This window comes from Dasypus novemcinctus, chromosome 23, assembly GCF_030445035.2.
Source record: "Dasypus novemcinctus isolate mDasNov1 chromosome 23, mDasNov1.1.hap2, whole genome shotgun sequence".
Taxonomy (NCBI): Eukaryota; Metazoa; Chordata; class Mammalia; order Cingulata; family Dasypodidae; genus Dasypus; species Dasypus novemcinctus.
In genome coordinates, this window is record NC_080695.1 from 30,902,541 (window position 1) to 30,914,588 (window position 12,048).

General features: G+C 55.4%; 1 protein-coding gene across 16 annotated transcripts in view; it reads right to left on the bottom strand.

The window, feature by feature from the left end:
• KATNIP (katanin interacting protein) overlaps positions 1-12,048 on the bottom strand; it is a 171,324-nt gene that overhangs the window by 23,639 nt on the left and 135,637 nt on the right. For all 16 annotated transcript variants that reach the window (XR_011647194.1, XR_011647193.1, XM_058286156.1 and 13 more), the window contains 3 exons: positions 4,679-5,404; positions 3,709-3,914; positions 1,017-1,095 (listed from right to left, as the gene is read on the bottom strand). Coding sequence is in view for 14 of the 16 variants with exons in the window: in XM_058286156.1 (XP_058142139.1) it covers positions 1,017-1,095; positions 3,709-3,914; positions 4,679-5,404 (1,011 nt within the window). In the remaining 2 variants the exon portion in view is untranslated. The remainder of the gene's footprint in view (positions 1-1,016; positions 1,096-3,708; positions 3,915-4,678; positions 5,405-12,048) is intronic.

Here is a 12,048-nt window from a genome sequence, read left to right on the forward strand (position 1 = left end):
CACAGAGCACCCACGAGCCCGCAGGCGGGTTCAGGAGACAGGGGTGGCAGGAGCCGAGCAAGAGAAAGGGTCCAAACTCTGAGAGGCTGCGGCCTCGTTCTGGAGACGCCGGTGGGCAGGTGGGGAGAGGGAGCAGGCCATGCCACATCTGTGTTTTCAGAAGATAATAGGAAGCCGATGACATGCCCAGGGGACAGAAAGAGCAGGGAGGAGCTGCTGCACGGGGCCAGGTGCCTGAGCCCTGTGAACAGGGAACGGGACAGAGGAGATTCACTTGACCTTGGGCAGGAAGATCCCCCCACCCGCCTCTGGACAGCAGAAGTGCTGAGGAGGACGTGCCTGGATTAGAGAGAGGAGCTGGCTGGAAGAGTAAATGGAAGCAGCGAGAACAGACAGCTCAAACCCAGATGGGATTTACTCAGAGGCGGCGAACTGGCCGCCTGCTGGCCAAGGGCACACTCAGTGTCTGGTCAGGCTCACACAGTGCTTTGAAAGCTTCTGAAATAGTCACCAACATTTAAAACTCCAGAGATTTCACACAAAGATCTGGATTTCTGACTTCTGAGACGTCAAAAGACCAGGTGCTGTGGGCCCGTGTTCCTGCTACCCACCCCCGCCCCGGGTGCAGGTGGCTGCAGGTTTGCTTTGCTTACCAGTCTGCTCCGTGGTGGAGTTTGAAGAGACTTGACAGATGCCTTGGTCCTTTCTGCCTCTTATCTCCCCTTGTTCTACTCTTTCTGGGCTCTAACTGCAGCTCCCCACCTGGCCAGGGCCACAGCTAAATGTATGCAAAATGCAAAAATGCCCTTCCAGAAAGGCAAACTACAAAGAGCAGACCTTCCTTGGGAGGGAGGCGGCACTGCCAGGGCCAGTGAGCTGAGCACAGGCCCGGCATTCCCGTGCAGTATACAACCCGCCCAACCATCCAGGGACGCCCTGCCCCACGTAGGCCCGACTCTGCCCCTGCCCCTGCAGCTCCACCTTCCACCTGCCGCTGCTCCAGAAAGGATACTCACAGATTCCGTGGTAGATGCCTGGCTCTGGCGTGCTGACTTCGGGGACCGGGGGACTGGGCGGCAGCTCTGTCTCTGGGACCTGCACACCAGTTGGAGGGGAGAAGCAGAGGGAAAAGGGTGTGTGTCTGTGTGTGTAATATCAAGGTGCCCACGGAGCTGCTGGCTGTTTTTCCAAATACTGCTGCCAACCCCATGCCCCAGGTAAGCCCCATGCCTTTTCTCGCATTTTGGCCTTCTTGGAAGCTCCGTGACTAGATAAAGAGGCAGGCCTGGAAACCCCTGGTTTGAATCCTTGCCAGTTGCCCTTACTGGTGGGGAGGGGCTGGTGGTTACCATTTAAGGCGTTTAGATTTTCTCAAACAGGGAATGACTTGATACATGCTAATCTAGGGGATAAGAGGGAAGGCAGGCAGGCAGGTGGCAGGAAAGAAGGGTGGGCGAATTCAAACTCTGGGTGGTCCTGGATAAGGGGGGGCCTGGGTGCCTGCATTTTTCAAGCTCCCCAGGTTAGTCCCAGGTGTAACCAGGATAATGAACCCCTCATTTGCAGACAATCAAGGGCAGGCACCACAGCCCACTTCCTAGAAGAGGCAGGGGTCTCAGGTAGAAAATCTCCTTGTTTGATCTCTGCACGCTGAGTTGGCGCACAAGTGCCTTTTTGGCTTTACTGGTGGGAAAGCTGAGCTGCAAAAGGAAGTGGAGCTCTTCTCAGGGTTTCAGTTCTAAGGACAACCTTAGGAACCCCACAGCACAGCCCCTAGAGGCTGCCTCTCTGGGCCCCTGGCCTGGCTGTGGGAGGAGGGCTGGGATGAGGCCTGCCAGGGGCTCCCCTCATCTGAGCAGCCCCAGGCCATCCCGGGCTCTGCCTGGGGCCTGGGGAGCCTTCTCCTGACAGCCCCCTACCATCCCTGGGCTCCCTGCCATCACTGTGCCTCCTGGGACACCCCTTAGGAAATGCACGAGAGTTGGGCAGAGTTCCCAGCCCGCCATTCCAGTGCCCTGACCCTGCCATGTCACCATGCTTCCCTGAGCCCCAGACTCCTCATCTCTACGACGGAGAGAAAGAGCCCTCGCTGCCCCTCCAGGGTCAGATCCCATCAGAGCGTTGCTTAGGAGGTACCGCAGGATTTGGAAAAGGGGGGCAAATGGAAGGCCTCAAGGTCAATTCTAATTGGAGACCCTGGGTCGGATTCAGCCCCCAGGTCTGTTTGGTGGCCCAGAGAAGGTGTGACATTTGAATCAGTTGCCAACATTTTCAAATTGAGGAATTTTATGTAAAAATTCAGATTTCTGGCCTCTCTGGGAAAAAAAAAAAAAAAAATATATATATATATATATCAGGAGAACTAGCATAACAGACTAGCAACTCCTGTCTGGGGTGGAGTGGCGGCTGCTCCCCTGAGAAGTGGGAGGGGTCCACACTCTCCAGTTGACCAGGCCCACCACCCCCTGCCCCGGCTGCCTTGCTCTGATGCTCTGCCTGGCCCCTGCAACCATTGTGGGCTACACAAAAGGCTCCCCTAGGTCCCAACCCCTGGTCCGGTGGCTGTGAACCCATTTGTAAAGAGGACCTTTGAAAATATTCTAGTTTAAGGTATGTCCACACTGAGGGCCTTAGAAGCAAAGTAAATTGGGCATGGAGAGAAGCCAGGGGGAGCAGCCAGAAGTGGGAGTCAAGAGAACCGGAAGAGAAAGGAGCAGATGCGACCATGTGCACTGCCATGTGACGGAAAAGCTGAAAACCCCAAAGACTGCTGGCCAGAAGATACTGACCCCAGGAAGAAGCAAGCTTTCTAGCCTCTGAAACCATGAGCTGATAAATTCCTGTCACTGCACCAACCCATTGCACAGTATCTGTTTTAGCAGCCGGGAAACTAAAGCAAACCTCCAGTGAACACCGTGGCATCTATGAACAGTGGCACGCCTCTGGCTTCTTCTGTCCCCACCCCAGTCCTCTTCCCTCTTTAGCCATCTCCTCTCTGTCTGTATGCCTCAAGAATGTCCCTGGAGATGCTGCAGTCCCATCTCCTCAATTACTGGTCCTTGACTGTGGACTAGCCCTTGCCATGTGGGTCATCCTTCATTGGGAAAAACCCTGGTTATCAATGAAAAGCCCTGACTTTGGAGCTGGGCAGCCTGCGTTCAAGTTCTGGCTCTGCTGCCCGCTTGCTCCATGACCGGGGGCAGGTCGCTTGACTTGCCTGTGGGAACATCAGTAGTGTCTGCTCACAGGGTCTTCAGGAGGGTGAAACACTAACGCCCGTGCACTGGGCTTGCACCGTAACACTCACTCGAGGAGCCATGGCCGAGCTATCACTGTTTCACTGGCAAGTCTGCCTAGTCAGAGCATTTCTAGTCCTTCCATCCAAAACAACTGTGAGTGATCAAAATGGGGCCCAAAGCAAAAATTCCCAAGACTGCCAACCCCCAAATTACAGAGATGGCACAGAGATGATTTCGCCTGACTTTGATTCAAATTTAAACACTTTCTTCACTTTGGTTAAAAAAAAATAAGAAGAAAGTAAAAAGTAATTAGAGAATGAAAGATGATGTACAGGACCAAAAAAAAAAGGCAGAAAAATGGGAAGTGTCAAAACTGTAGCACCAGCAGCTTAAAGACCATCCATCTTAATTCCTCCCGCTCTACTGTGAGTTAGAAGGAACTGCTCTGGGGCGGCCCCCCTTGCCTCACCGGCTCCTCGGCCCACAGGCCGGCCTGGGTGAAGGGCCTCTCCTCCCCCTCGCCGTCGGCTGTGCTGGGCCTCCTCAGCGCGTCCTCGTACTGCAGGCTGCAGGTGCCCTCCACGTCGGCCTCAAACGTCTCGTCGAAACAGAAGATGGCCTCGAGAATGTCGTCATCAGTCGTGAACAGGATGGTGTCTCCAAAGTGCTCTGGGGCTGTGAGGGTGACCAGCAAGACGGAGGGTCAGCTCCTGCCAAGTCCCGACGACCTCGGATCCAGGATCCAGGACCCAGCCTCGCCAGCCTCGGTGAGATAAAATCCCAACCTGCTAGCCGTCCCTGATCGTGGCCGCGAACCCTGTCATCCTCAGGAGTTAGCGAATGGCATTCGTGGAGCGTCAGAACCCTGCACGAAGGGACCTGGTCCAATGGGGAGCATTGTCTTCTGTTGGTCAACAGGTGGCACCTCCCAGGTGTGAGGCACCACAGCGGGTGCTGGCGGTGGGCTGCCCACACCCCTGCTGCGCCCTTTTCGGGGTACCTTGCCTGGAGGGACCTGGGTGCTACGCCAAGCCGGGGAGCCCGGAGCCCTGCTGTTTTGCCTTCACAGACCTGCAACTTACGTTCCAGGCCTCCCCGCAGGCTGAGGCGGGGCTCCCCTGCAGCCATGGCCTTGCTTAGCTTCTCCCCCCTTCCCTCGCCTGCACCCCTCACTACCCTCGGGTTTCTTCCAAGAGCACCCCCTCAGGAACTCCCTTGGAGAAGGATTTCTCAGGCTCAGATTCTTGGGAACCAGATGAGGGCAAGTACCTGCACGTGAGGTCAGCCCTGGCCACCCAGTTGTGGACCCCGGGCGGGCGAGGCCTGTGAAAGAGGACAGGTCCATCTGCCGTCGGCCAGCCAGGGGGCCTATTCTGTCCCCAGAGCCTCAGCCCCTAAGAGACAGGAGCTTCCAGAACCTTCTGACGGACATACCCTACCTCCCGTCAGGGTTCCCGAGGCCTTGGCGATTTCCCCTCGGAAGATGCACTGCGAGTCTAACAGCATCGTGATGTCCTTCACGCCGCGGAAAGAGTGGATGCGGGACTTGTTGTAGTTCCAGATCCTGATGAGCGCGACCTGGCAGGGGTGCACGAAGGCGATGGCGATGGAGTGGGGCTGGCCTGGGGTGAAGGGGGCCAGCCAGACGTGCATGTCGTCCTGGGTCCGGTTGACCCTGTCGATGAGGTTGGTGACTACGCGGGGGTCCTTCCCGTAGGCTGGCAAAATGTTGATGTCGGGGGGGTCTGCTTCGATGCTGGCAATCTGCACCGGCTCCCCCTTGGAGTTGAAGATTTCTATTCCATTGAGGCCGACGTAGTGTCTGTCCCCCCAGGTGGACGTGATGTCGATGACCAGCCGCTGTCCGTAAGGCAGGACGGGGATTCTGAAGTCGCTGCCGTCATCCGCCTCCGTGGAGCGGTCGTCCTGCCCTCTCGGTGGCTCTGCTTTTCCCTCCTTCCCGGGGGCCGGTGGGTCGCAGTGCCGGTTGCTTTTCTGCTGCTGCAGGAACTCATCCAGGACGTCGCCCTGGAGCTCCAGGTTGGAGATGCGTCCCCGGTGGGAGCGGTCAAAGGCACTGAGGGAGTTCCAGGACTCGTGCAGCGTGTGCTCCTGCTCGCTGCGCCACCGGGAGCGGGGCGGCGTCCTGGAGGACAAGGCGTCCTCTGGAAGAAAGAACACGGGGCGAGGGCAGTTAGTGCGGTGTGCGGATGTGGCAGCCCTTACAGGCGGCCCCATCCCGTGCTCTCAGCCAGGCGGGGCTGGCCCCTGGGCCGGGGGGGGTCCTGGGAACCGGTGGGGGCAGGGATGCCGACCCCACAGGGCAGGGGATGGTGGGTACGAAGCAGGGCAGCACACCACGCCTCCTCCTACCGTCCTGCTGGGGATTCAGGTCGGTAGAAAATGGTCGATGGTTCCCAAAGTCTAGAACCAACTGTTCTATGAGAACAAAAGTTATGGGAAATATTCTGAGTCTTCTAAGAATACAACTACGCTGCAAATCCAGGGAGGGCTGTTTGTGTGCCTAGAGCCCTTCCTGGAAGTCGTTCGCCATTTCAGAGACTCACGTCACCAGTGGTGACGTACCCCGTGGCACCCGAATCAGCAACACCTGTGGCTCTGTGTGAGGCTGTCACTGGCACGAGATAAGAATGGTGCTTTAAAAAAGAAGTTAACGGCAGGCGAACACTTCTAAGAGTGTTAAATGACAAAGAGCCAGGGAGTGCTGTTAGATCCTGCAGATCCTAGCTTGGGCAAAGGGGCCCACCTGTGGATCATTTCTGGGTGGTGAGTATAAAAGACTTCTGTTTTCTTCTAACTTTACCTTCCAGGTCCCCGCCATGGAACTTGTATTACTTGTACACTACCACCACTACTACTGCTACTACTGCTGCTGCTACTACTACTACTACTACTACTACTAAATGCTAGTAACAAGAGCAGACGATCCAGGTATGACGACAAGTGGGGCTTGAGTCTGCGCCTGAGCCTCTCGAGGAGGTGGGCCTGGCCCCTGGTGGGACAGCTCTGAGGACCCCACCCTCCTCCAGGTAAGATAAAAAAGCCTGGTGTGCGCACTGAGTGGTGGCCTGTTCTCACAGCCATGCCGCGGCTAACTGCCATCTCAGGTGTGTCATTCTAGAGAAAGAGCAGCCGACAACGACCTGTTTTCCCTCCCTTCACACCGCACTGTGCCCTGCACTCCATTTCCTGCCTGGCTCCAGCAGCAATTATCTCCTGGCTCCAGCATCTTCAACCGCTGCTTCCCCACGGGTCTGCCTTTCCCCTCTCTGCCTGCAGACACACACAAGTCTCTCCTGGTTAAAGGAAAAGAAGAGAGGGGGAGAAGGAAGACAGCCTGATGGATGCTGTGGCCCCCTCCAGCCACTGTCCTCCTCGTTCCCTCCATCTGCTGCGATGCCCGATGGCCTTACCCCACTCCCCGCTCTCCACCCCTGCCTGGCTCCTGCTGTCCTGTGATGGCTTTGCCCACCTAAGACCCCACTTCCCCTTCTACTGCGAATAGCACCTGATTTTCCTCTGGGCATCCCTCCCTACCCTCAGGGCATCTGGAATGGCTGAATGCTGACAGCACCCCTCAAGTCCGTTCAGGAAAGGAAGCACGAGGAACGAAGGGCTCTCTTTAAACTTCCTTTAAACTGGCAATGCTTGGCTGGTAGGACGTAGACATGGAGTTGCCAATGACCACTTGTCTGTATTATGGGGAGATCCTGCCTGAGAGCAAAGCTAACATGGGAAATGTGAGCTGACAGATGGGGAGACCTGGTGACCTCATCTGAGCCCCTGGATCCAGCCATGCCTGAAGCCAAACCCCTCATGGTTTTCTGCATTTGTATCCACGAGTCCTACAATTTTGACAACCCTCCACTTGGCTTTCTCCAAGTAGCCAATGACTTCCCAAAACTTTTCTCAGCCCTCACTGTCTTGACATGCCAGGCCGACCTTTTCCACTTGACATGCCCTCCTTGGCTGGTTTTGGAAACATGATCCCTTCCTGGTTCTCTGCCTCCCCTCCTGACAGCTCCTTCCCTTTCTATCATACCTTCCCCTTCTCCTTGCACCCTAAGTCTGGGAGCGTTCCAAGGTTGGGGCCTGGGTTTCATTGGGTCCTCTCCCGGCACTGTCATCCTGCTTTGCCTTTGTCTGGCTCCTGCCACCTGTGCAGGCACTGCTCAGTTTGTTTTTGTTTTTTTTATATAAAGTTAGTTATTATTATTTTTAGGAGGTATCAGGGATCGAATCCAGGACTTCATATATGTAAAGCAGGTGCTCCTGAGCTACACCCACTCCCTGGCACTGTTCAGTTTTTTTGTTTGTTTTTTAAAGATTTATTATTTCTCTCCCCTTCCCTGCACCCCCCACTGCAGTTGTCTGCTGTGTCCATTTGCTGGTGTTCTTCTGTGTCCGCTTGTATTCTTGTCAGCAGCACTGGGAATCTGTGTCTCCTTTTGTTCCGTCATCCTGCTGTGTCAGCTCTCCGTGTGTGCCGCGCCATTCCTGGGCAGGCTGCACTTTTTTTGCACTGGGCGGCTCTCTTTCCAGGGCGCACTCGTGCGTGGTGTTCCCCTATGCGGGGGACACCCCTGCGTGGCACGGCACTCCTTGTGCACATCAGTACTGCACGTGGGCCGGCTCATCACACAGGTCAGGAGGCTCTGGGCTTGAACCCTGGACCTCCCATGTGGCAGGCGGACGCTCTATCTGTTGAGCCAAATCCGCTTTCCACTGTTCAGTTTTATAAGCCAAGTTCCAGCTTCTCTTCCCAAGAGCACATCTCCCAACTCAAATGGCCTCTTAGCCGTGTCTGCCTGGATGTGCCTCTGTTGCTTCAAACTCCAGGTACCAAAAATGGAGTTTGCCATTGAGCCCTCCAATTGGCATCATCTCTACCGACCCAGTAAATAAAAATCAAGCTCCTTACTGTGCCCAAAGGCCCCTAATGTGGCCCCTGCCACCACCTCCAGCCTCCTCTCATGCCTTCTCCCCCATGCTGGCCTTTCAGTTCCATGCACACAGCCACTGCTCCTTGCCTCAGGGCCCTTGCACCTGCTGTGTCCTCTGCAGGAATGTCTTCCCCCAGATTCCCACTCAGCTGCTGCTTGTAACTCACCTTGGGGAGCCCTTCTCTGGCCCCCTCACCTATCCCTCCCTCCCCTCCAATCTCGCCTCTGCTCTAGCACAGTCCTCGGATTTATTGCCTTGTTGTCTTTGTCCTCCACGGGAACTTGTCTGTCCTGTTCCCTGCTGTGTCCTTGCTGCCTCGCCAGAACCAGCACATGGAAGTGCCCCAGACACATTTGCCTCGGGAACGGTGGGCACCACCACCACCCCCGGCCCCTGGGTTCAGGCCTGGAGGTGGAGGGACTCCCCCCGCCACCTGTCCTCCACCCGCCCTTCCTTCTCATCACCGTTTCCTGGGCCCTCCACAGAGCTTCCTGTATGGATTTCCCTGCCTTCACATCATGTGATTTGATTTCCCCTGGCTGAAGTGAGTGGCCTAGTGCATGAGTGCACTGGGGAGATGGCACCGAATGCCACGTGTTGGGGACTCAGCCTGCGGTTTCTCTGCCTGGGTGTGCAAGGAAGTCAGGGGATTGGCTTTCCTCGCACAGCTGCTTTCTGACCTACTCTCCCCTGTTGTACACTCGAGGGTTTGAGAGCAGACTTTCCCTTGGCTGTCTCAGACATGGTCGCAGGCTCAGGGCCCACACGGCTCTCTGTCTGGGAGAGAATATTCCCCTCACATCTCCTGGGAGTCAGGAGCAGCTGGGACCAGTCTTGGGGCCAAATCTGTCAAGATTTCTGTCCCTACATTTGAACAAGTAACAGCAACCTGCAGCTTTCAATCTGCAGTCAACACAAGCCTAAGAAGCACCACCACGATGGGATCGAAGGGTCAAAACTACTCCTGGGTTGAGACTAACAGGACCAATGAAGTTCTGAATTTAGGTTAATAAAAATCAACTGCAGGGAAGCAGATGTGGCTCAAGTGATTGGGTTCCCTTCTACCATATGGGGGTTCCCGGTTTGGTTCCCAGGGCCTCCTGGTGAAGGCGAAGCTGGCCCACGCCATGGAGAGCTGGCCCGCCCCACAAACCAATGCAACAGGTGATGTGACAAAAAAGAAACACAGAGGAAAGACAATGAGATACACAACAAACCAGGGAGCTGGGGTGGCTCAAGAGCGTGAATGCCCCTCTCCCACACTGGAGGTCCCAGGATCGGATCCTGATGCCTCCTAAAGAGAAGATGAGAAGAGAAGACAAGCAGACAAAGAAGAAGGCGCAGCAAATGGACATAGACAGCAGACAGAGAACGTAGGCCAGGGATGGGGTATGTGTGTGATAAAATAAAATAAATCTCACACACAAAAAAAATCAACTGTACTGCTATGAGGAACGTGCTGATGGCTACTAAGTCAGGAGCTGGAAAAAGTACATAGAGATACAGTAGAGCCGTGTTTATTCCAGGTGACCTGCCCTTCAGCCATAGCTGATTGGACAAGGGGTGGACACCTGACCCATGGGGGCCAATCAGCTTCTCCCCTGGGTCTCTGGAATTGGTTGCTGGGGTGAGAGCCAGGAAGTGGCGGCATTCCAGGGCTGCGAAACTGTTTGCTGTGGTGCAGACAGAGCAGAGCGTGCTGATCTCATGAGGACGAGTGAGGGAAAGTGGCCTGCAGAGAAGCAGAGGCTGAGGCCCAGCAACCCTGGAGACACAGGTGAGCCGTGTCTGCTGCTTTTCTACTTCCTTGATGCAGCCCCCTTCAGCATTCTCCAAATAATGTCCCTTCACTGCTCCAAGGACCTAACTGGATTTCAGTAACCTGCAGCCGAGGGACCCCTGACGATGACACTTCTGTCATGCAGATGTTATTACGATGAGATGTTCTGCTGGACAGAAGGATTTCTAGGCTCCCTCTCAGGATGACAAGACAATTCCCACACCAGGTAGGAACCCAGTATTCATTCATTCTACAAGCACGGTAGGGGGCTCGGCCGCACCCTTCCCATAACGGGTAATTCAGAATTTCTAAGCAACTGTCCTTTTGAGCATGACCAGCTTAACAAGCGTCAAATCCCAGAAACTCAGTTCTGAATGTGTCATTGAGCTGAGCAGGGAAATGCCTGTAAAGAAATGAAAACGACACAAAGTCCTCTGAACTGGGGCAAGTTAGAATAATGCCTGATTCCTCAGAACTCCTGGAGGCCAGGACGGCCTGTTCACAGGAAGGCTTGGAGCCGCCTGGCTGGCGCTGGCGGCCGGCGGAGGGTGGCAGAGGACAGGCACTGGTGTGGAGCACGGCTGCTGCGGGGGAGCCTGCGTTTCAGGCCTGCCCTAACCCTGCCTGGCTGCACGGCCTGGAAAAAGCCACTCAAGCCTCGCCTGGCTTTTAATGTGTGGAAGAGGCTGTAGGAGGACGCAGTGAGGCCCTGGGGGCCGCGCCTCTGGACCACAGCTGGACTGACAGCAGACAGGCCGTGCAACCAGCCCCTGGAGGTCCTTCTTGCCCTCCCCCCGCCCCATGCGGCAGAACCCAAGCGGACGCGCCCAAGGCCCTGCCTCTGGCTGCTTCTCTTCACTCCGCTCTGCTCCCCGACACCCGCTGGTGGTGCTCCCTCTTGGCAGCAGGGGCAGCAGCAGAATCTGTCAGGCGGGGACCAGAAGGCCCGCTCGGACTGGGGGAAGGGCCAGCTACTCGCAGTGGCCCCCAGAGCCCGCACTTGCTCTCGTATCTTGGGAGATGGATGAGGGGTTCTGGAAGAGGTCTGGGACGCCCCGTGTTTCCTAGTGTAGACCTGGGCTGCCTGCAGACCTGGCGTCTATACACACCCCCTACAGGGTGTACGCCGATTCAATTCCTAAAAAGCACACGCTCTTGTTTTGTAGCCAGGTAACACCAGGAGGCAGAGTAGCAGAGTGGGGTATTAGTAGTTACAGTACAGTGATGACCATGACAACGACGATGACAGCGGCAGCTAACGTCTGTCGGGCGCTCCCACCTGCCGGCCACCAAGCCAAACGCTGCCCAGGTCTGACCTTATGTGACCCTCCCATGCCTCTAGGAGATGGGCATTATCAGCATCATTTTACAGGTTAGGAAACAGGCTCAGCAGGGCTTGAGAACACATGCGTGGTGGTGTTTGGAGGTGGGGGGATCGGGATACGCACACAGGCCCTCTGACACCAGAGCTGGTGTTGCCAGGGGTGGGGGTGGGGGTCAGATTTAGAGAGTCTAGGGTGAGCCCTGGTTGGGGGGATCCAAGCACTTTGTGGAGGGTAGAGGGTGTAAGAGCTAGTGTGGAAGCAGCAGTCCCCTTGCTGAGTGGGCATGTCCCACCTGCCAGGCTCTGTGTGACTATTTTGAAGCTATTCTCTCCATCATTTCTCATAATACCAAGGAGGGATCTCCGCTCTCATTTTACAAGTGAAGACACTGAGGCTCAGAAAGTAGAAGCACCTGGCTAGAGGTCCCAGCTCCACAAGCAGCAGACTGGTTTGGCTCCTTCCTGGGAGGCTACATTCCTTCCCAGCAACTAAATCTGAGTGCAAATAATTAGAATGCCAGCCTTTGGTACCCTCATTTCAGAGTCGAAAGATTCTTAGAGATAATCTACTGCAAAGTTCATGATTCCTCTTAGGGTGAATCCTGCCAAGTCTCTTGTTTTATTTTGGTTTGGATCCACACAGTGGTTTAAAAATAATCAGAATCAGTTGCCAATGTTGAAAAATAGGAATAACTCATATTTCTGGCTTCTTTTGCAAAAAGGAAAAGGGAGATCTGGGA